Source organism: Hemiscyllium ocellatum, chromosome 28 (genome assembly GCF_020745735.1).
Source record: "Hemiscyllium ocellatum isolate sHemOce1 chromosome 28, sHemOce1.pat.X.cur, whole genome shotgun sequence".
NCBI lineage: Eukaryota > Metazoa > Chordata > Chondrichthyes > Orectolobiformes > Hemiscylliidae > Hemiscyllium > Hemiscyllium ocellatum.
The window spans coordinates 27,108,876-27,121,571 of record NC_083428.1 but is presented as its reverse complement, the minus strand read 5'-3'; the positions used below and the strand labels follow the sequence as shown (position 1 = coordinate 27,121,571).

The following is a 12,696-nucleotide window of genomic DNA, read 5'->3' as shown; positions in this document are numbered from 1 at the left end:
AAGTTCATATACTATGAAGGAATAGTTTAAAAACTCAGATGTCTTTTGCATTGGTTGTACATTGTCTGAAGGAGGAGATTTCACTGCGCTAACGTTTTTATATAAGTGAGCATTTGGCTTTTTAATATTTCTGCGTGTATTCTGGAGATGATCAATAGTTTTCAGATGTAAAGTTATTTTGTCATCACTGGGCACTGTTTTTTTGTCTTTGAGGCTGTGTTGTTCTATAGCATAGACACTGAATCAGAATAAAGCAGATAGGTTCTGTTGTTCTCCAGTGATAAGGTTCCCTCAAGATACGTTCACCAATTAGCCATAATCACAAACATTATGAAAAGGAGATATGCAATGTCTGTCTCCATTGGTACCTTGTGTGATACTGTCATTTCTCCTCCACATCTAAGCAGCATCATCCAAGTGAGTGGAGCTTAATGTAGCCTTCAACATGAACTCTTTCAGAACCATGACCTTATACAACAGATTACAAAATAGGGAGAGGCAAGTCCCTGGAGAATGCCAATTTTACAATCAAGCAATTGGTGAACTGGGTCAGTGAGGGCATTTTAAGTTCAAGAGGCAAGATCTGATGAAGTTATGTTATGGACAGCAGAACGTAGGATGAGCTGATGCTTGTGGACCATAGGACAGGATGATTAGGACATTATTGGAAAGGTTACACAAAAGACAAGGGAGAAAACAAGAGTCATTCTTACCTGGTCATCAGTGAGTAAGATGAGCCGAGTTACAACCACATTCACAATGTTTCCTATACTGGAGTCTTGCAAAAGTTTGGCAACCTGACCTCCAGAAAACAAAAGAAAGAAAGAAACAGTCTTAAAAATGAAATTGGTACCAGATGACACTTCTAGGCTCACAATTGACCCTGGCACAGAATAATTTTTAAAGCACTAATTAGGATATTGCAGAAAAACAGACTTTGTATCTGCACTTAAAGCATAGCTTGGCTTGCATTTTGTGCATTTTGATTAGGGAACAAGCCCACACTTATTGTTATATTATATGTCTCTCACACACCCCTTTATCTGTAACATGCACCAATAGAATACTCAGTTCTTTCACCTTCCCACCTGTCTAATTTTAAGCTGCAGATCGTATGATCTGGATTATTGATTTTGTCTAGCACTGAGGTAAAAATACCAAAAGCAGAATAATTTCCTATGTTCAACAATTTTAAAACCAGAAAGCAGTGACTAAGAAATACAAATAATATATATGTGTATAATGTATAATGCATGCTTGATAACTGTAAGACGTAATATCAAGGATGACAGGGTGTATATGGACAACTAGTTACAGTTTGGAAACATCTACTCTACATAACAATCCTTGACTAAAGAATTATGCTTTTTTATGTATTGGGACTAAAATGCTCAAGATGTACCAAACCCAAAACTATGAATTGAATCGATTAATCTCAGTTCCTATTTTCCACAATAATTTTCATTATGGCTCATAAAGTAGGCATTTTACAAAGCAAAAGTAATTTAACGCATGACAAAAGATGAAGAACAGTGATGGGGTAATGTGAGGCCTAAAAATAGGAAGAAAAACTCAAGTGATATAATATACTTTCACTCTAAAATAGTGGGCAAGAGGAATGGACTAAGATGGAAATGAATTGTCACCCTTAAGAAGAATATGGTTCAATTTTTACCAGTTGAATATAGAGATATTAAGGTGGGAGAAGGAAATTAGAATTCTCTGATATTCCCAAGTGAGAAGACATCCAGGATGTGATAAAAAGACATTCACTTTAAAAGGCAAAAGCCCAAGTAGTCTTTTCTCATAGTGGACTTTTCTAAAATTTTAAGGTTCAAGCCAACTCTTCCAGCAGAGGACTTGAATTAAAAAAAAGGCTAGATTCAAAAGCTCCATTTGCATCAACTTGAGATACAGTACGCTGAGGCTTAATTTCAATACATGCACCAAAAGTGCTCTCCTCTTCACAGGTTCTCTTAAGTATGCCCAAGTTATCAAAGGAAGGAATGTAGTTAAAAGAATGAAAGCATTTGGGACACCTCACTGTCCCTTGTTCCTTTGAAAATAACCATGCCTCCAAAAGAGCTGTGGCTGATCTCACTAACCACTCTCCTACTAATAGAATGCAAAGAGTATTTTTATCAGACAAATTCAAGTGGTTTTCTTACTCATCTCAATTCTGTTACATAGATTATGGGCAGAAGAATGATTTTTCAATTTCTACAGCGAATACATTTACAAATGGTACTCAAACATGTGCGGCATAACTTTCCTTCCCTGGGGGTGGTGAGAAGGGGAAATAATGGAGCAAGTTGTCCTGGAGAAAAACTTACTCCCCTTTTGTTACCTCAGTAATTTGTTGCTGTATAAAAAGGTTTACCAGCGACTTTCTCATCTCACAAAAATTAAGACTCTTCAGAGGTCAAATACTTGGGGCTCTAGTGGGTGAGAAAGGGGACGAATTTTACAATGGGTAAACCAGTGGTGAACTGCTGTTGGATTGTGGGAGGGCCTCAATTCTACAATCTCTTGGATAACCAATCCATCTGCTAGTGAACCCCCAGCTTGTGATGAGAAGATAAAGGTCACTAGCCTTCTGGCTGCGCATTCCCCAAAAAGTAGGCCAAAACTAGCAGCCTTTAGAACCTCGAGGTTGCCAGTCTCTGATAGGCTACCAGCTTCTGGAAACATGGGATTCTAGTGTCATAGGCTGTGATTGGACAACATACTCATCTACACTTTTAATGAGCTGATTGGTCGACAACGGTGGGGTGGCACGATACTCACCATTTAACATGCCCACTCCTAATCTTTTAACAATATTAGAAACTGATATCCTTAGTATCACCTTTAACCACTCACTTCACGATACCAGTGTTTCACAATGTAGGACACATCTGGAAGTCTGCCAGAGGTGATGGTGTGGAAATTCCCATTGTTTGCTGAGAAAATGGTTTGCCAGCACTATCTGCATCATTTTTTAAAGAGTTATGCGAGACAGCTACCCACAAGAGCAACAGCTAACTCAGGCCATTCAGGGGCGATATCGTGTGCCATTTGCAGTGACTGAAACATGGTCAGTGCAGCTAGGGATTTTCTAGTTGCAAACTGTGGGACTCAGCCCTTTTTTACCATCCACTTTCAATGTCATCTGTAATAATGGACTCTAAAATCTTGCTAACAACCAAGGTCAGGCTAACTAGCCTATAGTTTCCTGTATTCTACCTCCCTCTCCTCTAAAGCAGGGGTGTTACATTAACCATTTTCCAGTTGTCTGGGACCCTCCCTGAGCCCAGTGATTCCTGAAAGATCACCACCAATGCCTCTACAATTTCTTCAGCTATCGTCTTCATAACTCTGGGGTGTAGTCCATCTGGACCAGGTGATTTTTAACACCTTAATTGTTTTCAAATTCCTCAGCACCTTCTCCTTAGTGATGGCCACTACACTTGCTTCGGACCCTAACTCTCTTGAAGTTCTGGTATGCTGATGGGGTCTTCGGCTATGAAAACTGAGGTAAAGTACCTATTCAGTTCTTCCGCTATTTATTTGTTCCCTAGCCTCATTTTTCAGTGGTCATATGTCTACTCTTGCCTCTCTCTTACCTTATAGATATATATTTTTAAAAATCTTTCAATCTTCTTTAATATAACTAGCTAGCTATTCTGAAATTTCATCTTCTTCTCTGTTCTTTCGTTTTTAGTTAGCCTCTGCTAGTTTCTACAGCCTTCATAATCCTTTGGAATCCCATTAATCTTCATCACATTGCATGCTTTATCTTTCACTTTTATGCTGTCCCTGATTCCCTTGTCAGTCATGGTTGACTTGTCCTTCCCGTCTTCCTTGGGATGAATTCCTGTGCTTCCCAAATTACTCCCAGGAACTCCTGCCACTGATGCTACACCATCTTCCTGACTAGGGTCCCCTTCCAACCGACTCTGGTCAGCCCCTCCCTCATGTCATTGCCTTTACGAGGTAAGGGCCTTACTGGATAGGGATAACAAATTTCCTTCACAAATGAATGTTAGCTAAGCTGATAGATTTTCATTAGTGTCAATGGTGCTTCCTGGTGTTATTACTGGGACAAACTGTCAGTTCCAGATTTCTACATTAATTGAATTTAAATTCCACCAGATTTGAGTAGGATTTGTGGTTAATTTGAGCCTGTCCCTGTGTCACCATGACATTTCTCTATTCCTTCTGGAGTACTGAGACTGGTGACATTACCATTACACCACTACTATCCCCATGTTAAACACTTAGAAGGGAGGACTCTCTGATTTTCCCAGTCACTGTTAGAGACAGAAATGGACAATCCATCACAATTAACATGTACCATTGGTGAGATTACCAAAGTAAAATATCAGCCCAGCTTGAGATTTGAAATGGATTTTGGTCAATGATTTTATTAATCTGCACCAGTGTGCAGATATTTAACAACCTGGAAGGTACAGTGAGGGGGTGAGGCTGCAGAGTGCTTCTTTATTTGTTCCTGCATGTGGGCATTGCTGGCTAGGTCAGCATTTATTGTCCATCCCTAATTAAGGTAAAAACAGCAATAGTCCATTCAGCCCATCAAACTTACTCCAGCATTCAACAAAAGGATAGCTGATCTTCCATCTCAACTCCACTTTCCTGCACTTGTTTGATAAAATTAGTCTCCAGTGTTCTATCACTTTCTGTCTTGAACATGTTCAATGACTGAGCTTCCAGAGCCCTCTGGGGAAAAGTTTTCTCAAGATTCCACCCTGAGTAAAGAAATTCCTCTTCATCTCATCCTAAGAGGCATTTGAAATCATGTCTCCAGTTCTAAACTCACCAGTTATTGAGAAACATTTTATTTGTACCTACACTGTCATGTCCCATTAGAAATTTGTGAGTAATGTGATCACCTTTCATTCTTTGATAATTTAGACATTTTGATTTTAATAGCAATACATTTCCAAGGGTTGTGTGATTGGGAGAGGAACTCGCATGAGAACAACATGGTTGTGCTTCTAGGTTGTAGTGGTTATGGGTTTGGAAGGTGCTGTCAAAGAAATTTTGCTGAGTTACTGCAGTGCATCTTGTAGATAGTCATAGAGTCAAAGAGATGTACAGCACGGAAACAGACCCTTTGGTCCTACTCGACCATGCTGACCAGATATCCTAAATTAATATAGTCCCACTTATCAGCATTTGGCCCATATCCCTCTAAACCCTTCCTATTCATATATTCATCCAGATGCCTTTTAAATGTTGTAATTGTACAACAAGAGACCTTGACTTCTCACCTTATTTATGCACCTCATATTTTATAAACCTTTATATGGTCACCCCTCAGCCTCCTACGCTCCAGGGAAAGAACTCCCAGCCTATCCAGCCTCTCCTTATAAATCAAAACCTCCAATCTTTGTTACATTCTTGCAAATGTTTTTGCACTCTTTTTAGTTTTAATAATATCCTTCCTATAACAGTGTGAACACAATTGTAAGCAGTCCTCCAAGTATGTCTTGTACAGCCATAACATGATATTTCAACTCCTGTACTCAATGCACTGGTTTGTCCTATCAAAATGCACCATCTCACACTTATTTAAACCAAACTCCATTTGCCATTCCTCAGCCCACTGACCAAATTGATCAAGATCCCATTGTACTCTTAGATAATCTTCTTGACTGTCTGCTATACTACCAATTTTGGTTCATCCACAAACTTACTAACCATTTGTCCCATACTCTCATCCAAATTGTTTATATATTGATGAACAACAGTGGATCCAGCATCGATTCTTGCAGCACACTGCCGGTCACAGGTCTCCAGTCTGAACATCCATCATACTGTTTTCTACCCTGAAGCCAATTTTGTATGCAGTTGGCTAGCTCTCGCTGGATCCCTTTGATCTAACCTTACTAACCTGTCTACAATGCAGATCCCTACTTAAGGCCTTGCTAAAGTCCACGTAAGCAACAATTTCCTATGCATAAAGCCAGGATGGCCATCCCTAATCAGTCCTTGCTTTCCAAATGCATGTAGATCCTATCTGTCAGAATCCCCTCCAACGACTTCCTCTCCAACAACATCCCCACCACGGAGGGCAGACTTACCAGTCTATAATTCCATGGCTTTTCCTTAAATAATAGCAGAACATTAGCCACCTTCCAGTCTTCTGGTACCTCACCCATGAGCAAACATCACAATGAATGCATGGAAAAGCATCTCATGTTATTCAGGAGCATTTTTAAAGGATTTTTTGATAGACTTGAGAACACACTACACATACTATACTTCAAGTATTTAGTTTTTTAAAAGATTTGGATGCAGAGGAAGAGGAAAAGTTGAAATAGAGTGAAAGGGAAATTGTGCTTAGAAGTACAATGAATAGTGAAATAATGAAATATACTTACAATATTCATGACAGAAAGAATATACTGCTCAATGTCTCTTCGTCCATGGTATCCAACCATCATCTTATCTGCTACTACTAAGGTTTCCACATAATGTTCTTGACTGACTGATCTTTTCAATTGTAGCTGGTTTCTCAGGGTCTTATTTGGTGAAAGAGTCACTGCTGAAGTCTGGAAATTCTTCAGGCATGGAGATCTTCCTTTCCCTGGTTTCTCATCTGGAACAGAACCACTGTAAGCATTCAAATGATGCCTCTTATGTGAAGAGCAAATACCAGGCTGACTATGGGAATGGAATAATTTCAAAACAGTGCATTACTGCTGCAACCAGAATCATTACAAATCTTATCAACTGCTCATTGCCTGTCATCTGAAAATCTTTGTCATGGGACATTGAAAAAACACAAATTCTATAATCACACCTACATTCACAAAGTACAACAATAATGAGATCATCCTTAATGCATGAGTCAATAAAAGATTCAGGAATTTAAAAAGAAAATTATGGCCTATTTTCAATTGTTGCAGTCATGATTTATGTCTGCCTATGCCTCTTCCACGATGGCAGGTAGCACATGCATTTGGTGCTAGCTTCTTATGTACCAGAATGTGGCACTGACTAAATAAAAATGTAAGATCTGCAGATGCTGTAAATAAGAAACAAAGACAGAAGTTGCTGGAAAAGCTCAGCAGGTCTGGCAGCATCTGTGAAGCGAAGTCAGAGTTAACGTTTCAGGTCTGGTGACCCTTCCTCAGAATGTTAACTATGATTTCTCTGCACAGATGCTGCCAGACCTGCTGATCTTTTCCAGCAACTTCTGTTTTTGTGTTTGTGGCATTGACTATAGTGGAGCAAATGCTACTAGCTGCCTGAATGCTCAGCAGGAACTGATAGCATTTCCTGCAGCTCAATGTACTTTTTTAAAGACAGCCTGTCCATATTGAATTGGAGGTTTTCTCATTAGAAGGGATCTACTGCTGATGCTAGTACAGGCAATGGATGCATGCAGGACCTGCACAAATGGAGGGCTGTGAAAAAGAGAGGGCTTTGAGACTCATGGATGCACTGTTGGAGGTAGAATGGAGATGTCATAGAGGGACGGAGGAAGGGCGGCATGGGTTTCTCCAAACTAATTGAAGCAGATGTTCCAGAAAAATCCACATGTAGTTTTTAAAGACCTGGCAGCTGTGCCACAAGAAAGCTAAAGACAACACCTCATCTGCAAAGGGCTGCATACCCAACTGCACCACCAACCCCTCAGGGCTGCTGAATGCAGCAGATGCCCTTCACTTACCCATTAGCAATTCCAGCCACTCAGCACTCTGTTTGTCCCATACACATTCCAATGACGCCAAACCTGCACCCAGGTTCCTATTGTTTCCCCAAACCTCCAGCGATTTAACTGCAGCAAACATATTACCCAAACAGAGTGCAACAAAATCATTCAAATGCTTCCCTCTTTAAATTGGGACATAACCTGTCAGGCTTGGGCAGAAGCAGTGGGGGACCAAGATGCATACATTTTCTGAGGGGATGGTTACCTGCATCATGGGGCCAGCTGTGACTGAAGCAGTGACATCACCAATCAGCAAAGAACATTGTGGATGATGGTATATTTCTGTCACTCTCAATTCTCAGCTCACCCTCATTCTGTTATATCGCATGAATGGTGCAGTCAGAGATCCCTGGTTTTCCACCCCAACAGCTGCCAACCTTTCTCTTTCAAAATTCCAGCTTTTTGGACACCAGAGAACTGCAGACTGTGTACCATAACACAGCCAGCAAGGATAGAACACAATCGAAAACACAGCACTGACGAAGAGGGTTTACCACTTGTTCTGGCCTTGGCAGTCACTAGATCAAATATTGGCACTGCATATACCTTCCAGACTAATAAGGAGTTGGAATCTGCATGTGACTAGTTACCAGGAACAAGAGGGCTGCAGCTAGACCAGACTGAAAAGGATGATTTGTCAGGTCACTGGAGGGTGAACCTTAACCCCCAACCCTAACGCAGATTAATTCAACTGGAGCAAACTTTATTGAGGACATTGAAGGGGAGGGATATATAGAGAGGCTGAATGCATTGCTTACCCTGCCAGACAACCTCCTATCACAGTCAAGAAACACACAGTAGAACGGCTCCAATTTGGCAAATAGTGCTGTGTAGAGATTCCCCTTTCTTCTGCTCCAGCTCTCTTCATGGTTGTAACTTAGCCACTGAGCAGTGCTTCCCAAACATTTTTCCACTGTGATTCCATTTTCATGCTTGACATCCCAATGTTTTTACATTTAAAGAACACCTTTTTTGATTTCAACAGGGCTTTACCACTCAATACTCAGACCTCAAGTTTCTGCTGGTTGGGCCAAACCCACTTTAATAAGGGGCTCTGGCAATGCAACAGGTCTTGGTAAGAGTTATGTAGCAACCATTGCTGCCCCAGAGCTCCCCGAGCCCCCAGTTTGGAAAGCCCTGACCCAGAAGCACTACAACTGCAGCACCACACCTACTGCAATATTTGAGTAGACATCTGACTAAATCCTCTGAGCAGCTCTGTCTGCATAAAGTAACATAATGCAGCTACAAGGCGAATGCCACTTTGTCGAGTGGATCAGCTCAGCCGGGACGTAGTGCAAGGTGGCACTGCTGAGGGCAGAGACAGAGAAAGAATGAAACAGAGAGAGAGAGAGAGAGAGAGAGAGAGAAAGAGAGAGAGAGAGAGAGAGAGAGCAAGTGCGGGCATGAGCAAAATAAGTGATTTATTACCTGAAACTCCACACGTTGCGTCAAGTTGTCGACGTTGATTTGGAAGTGAGGATCGTTTATAAACTACATGGGGACTTCCTTCACTGTAATTAAATTCGGCCATTTTAACAGTGGTGAGGGGCTCTATGAAGTATTCCTCTTCATCCTCAGCTATTACACCATGCTGAAAGTAAAGCACTGCTGTGGTTACTACCAGCACAGGATTTATTATGAAAACTGCAAGCTTTCTACAACAATTTGAAAACCATTATGAGTACTTTTCATTATAATAAATGCAAAACAAAATAAAACAAACATTACATTGTTCCTCAGTGGACACACATGACTGAAATCCAGCATCATTTGGTAAAATGTTTCATTTTGTCATATTACTCAAAATTGCACAAAAAGCATAATTAATAGCTGTAACATCTAGGAGGTGAGAACTGAGGTATGAGACAGAGTGGCTAGGTTTTGAAAAACAACCTCCTCTAAATATTGTATTGGAGTACATTTAAAATTCCAATACATGTACACGTACTTGCAAAGTACATCTATATAAAGCAATTCTAACTTCTAAGATCAAGAGAGCCTGGTTAGTGTTTAGTCTAACACATGTTTTACTCATAACCACAGGATCCAGAAAACAGAATGGTTTCAATTTGTTAAAAGATGTAGATATCAAGCATCTACTTGTAAATACTGAGTTAATTTACGGTTTTATGGAAAACAACATAGTACACAATAATTTCCCTCAAATAATAGCTTAAAAATGGGCTGATTGAAAATGTTGCCATTCTGGATTTTCCCACTCCTTCAAATTAACTTGATGACTGGGCAGGAATATTTACTTTTCTCTGTAATTGTAGGTAAGTGTACAACTGCATAAATAGCAAAACAACCAGGATATCCACCTGCCAAATTAATTAATAAACAGACTTAGCACAAACAGGTATTCATATCCTTTTCAAAATATGAATATACAGGCAAGATAAAATCAGAACAAAAAGAAAATTGATGCATCACATTTAGTTGTGGTTTCTTTTTGGCTATATTCATTCATCAGATGTGAGTGTCTGGCCAGTATTTATTGTCTATCGCTGACTCTCCTGAGACTGAGTGCCTTTCTAGGCTATTTCAGGGGGTAGTAAAGAGTCAACTACGTTGCTTTGAATCTGGGGTGATATTTAAGTCTGATTAGGTAAGGACAGCAAATTTATTTCCCTAAAAGGACATTAATAATCAGATTTTTTTAATGCCACTCAACAGTTGTTACATGGTCACCATTAGACTAACTTTCAGGGGTTACTGGATGGAGGGTTGGAAGTGAGGTGGGAAATTATGTCAATAATGAACTCCTATTATAATGATGTAAAAGAGTTTCCTGATTATTCATCACTCATTTATATTGCAGTGAAGAGAATTGTGGTAATTAAACTCAATCATCAGTCATAGTGCCATCTTTTGCTAGTTACACTGTGTGTCAAAATCAATGCAGCTCTGAAATATGAATTTCAATTGTTAAATATAACCAAGATTTACTGCAATCAGGAGCAGAACCAAGTCCTTCGTTGTGCTGAAACAAGCTGTCTTTACTCACAGGTTAGTATCCACTCTAATTGAGATACACAGAACACTTCTTTAATTGTTCAGCACTGCTTATAAGTGATTACATTTGTTAATGGGATTTGGGAATTACAACTTGTCAGTTAGGAAAATAATTTATACATGAAGTGTCCTTTTGGACTGATCTTACAATTTGGGATTATAATACCCAAACTTAAGACACGTCTATTTGTGGTATGTTGATATGATTTTTGTGTACAGGTTAATTATCTACATGATAGATATAAATAAAATATAATACAATTTAAATATACACAACATTGGCTTGGATATTGCTTCTAGAATGATGGCAAAACTGTCAACATTTGTTGTCATGAGAACTTTGAAACTAACAGCAACATCTGATGCTTATAAATGTACAATTAAACATTGGAAATCTGGACCTATCTTGCTGAAGTCCACATAGACTGCAATCCTTGGAAATGAGGAATGGATGAAGAATTCCCATTTTCGTCTCTGGAAATGGTTAAAAACTCCTGAAATAGTTATGACCTATTATCTGCCTGTTACTGGGTTTTTAACAATACATTACGTTATCACCACTTCTGAAGAATCTCTCTGGTTCTGAAAACTATTTCTTAAACGTCAAATATTTCCATTATGGTAAAATAAATCCATAACTTTAATATATATATTTTAAGTTTGACAATTTACTTCTAATGCATTTTTGCTACATGCAAAATTTATAAAATGTTATTAGTAATTGTTATTTAAAGGAAATCCTGCATTTAATTTCTGGTTTCTGGTCTGAGAATTCTTCAGTGTGATTGGTGATTGACTTGCTTGATGACATCCCCGATGCTGGATGCCTAGAGATTACTTTCACTTGACAGTAGATTCAAATTAATACCAGGAAGGTGAAATACACAGTATAGCAACTGTTACAATTTTGTGTGTAACTATATTCAAAGTCAACAGTGAGCATCATCACAGGGTCAAGGAATTGTTACAACACATAAAGGAGGCCATTCGGCTTATAACGTCTAAGCTGGCTGTTCATGTGAGCATCATTATCTACTGCCAATCTTCTGCTTTTCCCCATGCACTTGCACACCATTTTTACCCAAAGCCCTTTAAATACCTTAATCGAACCTCCCACTACAACATTTCCTGGCAGTGCATTTCATACCCTAAATACTTAGTGTGTGATTGTTTTTTCTAACCTATCCCACTTGCTTCGTTTGCACACCAATTTAAATCTATGTCCTATTCTTCTTGATCCTTTTACAAGCGGGAACAGTTTTTCCAAATCTACCCTATCCAGCCTGCTCAAGGTTTTGAAATCCTCTATCAAACTTTTTGTCATCACTTCCCTGCTAACTGCAAAGTCTACACCAACTGCAAAGTGATGACGAAGGGTCGCTGACCTTGAACTTGTTTTCTTTCCACAGATGCAGCCAGACCTGCTAAGTTTCTCCAGCAGTTTGTGATTTTGCAAGAACTTGCTCATGGAATTTACAGTTATGTTTGTCTGAATATTTGCAGAAGCTGAAGTGTAATGGCTGCCTCAGATTGGCATCTGCATATTTGCAATCCAGTAAAGCAGGGTGCGTACAGATGGCTGACATCCAATCATTTCTTGAGGTTAATGGGAAAATTGATTAAGTAGCGACAAGACAGAAACTAGCTTGAGATAGCAGAGATATTATCCGGCTAAGGACAGCCCAGAAAATGCATTCTGGGACAATGACCTGAATAGAAAAATGGCGGAACTCTGCCACATACAGACTCTTTCAAGCAGAGATGTCGAGCTTTACTTACACATGCAAGATTTTATCCTCTCTCACAAAATCTCAACCACAGATCTGACTGAAAAGCCATAAACCTACCAATTAATGGAGTACAGTCGTGAATTTATCAAGAGAGACCACTGACTCATCAATGAACTGAACTGAGAATTTTCAGGTCTGCAAGACCACTAATGGCCTTCTTGGAAA

The 12,696-nt window shown here is 39.4% G+C and overlaps 1 protein-coding gene across 1 annotated transcript in view; it reads right to left on the bottom strand.

Moving 5' to 3' along the window:
* LOC132828835 (A disintegrin and metalloproteinase with thrombospondin motifs 6-like) overlaps positions 1-12,696 on the bottom strand; it is a 160,290-nt gene that overhangs the window by 113,790 nt on the left and 33,804 nt on the right. The window contains exons 4-6 of the mRNA XM_060845994.1: positions 9,155-9,317; positions 6,387-6,604; positions 714-797 (exon numbers count right to left, since the gene is read on the bottom strand). Of these exons, the coding sequence (XP_060701977.1) occupies positions 714-797; positions 6,387-6,604; positions 9,155-9,317 (465 nt within the window). The remainder of the gene's footprint in view (positions 1-713; positions 798-6,386; positions 6,605-9,154; positions 9,318-12,696) is intronic.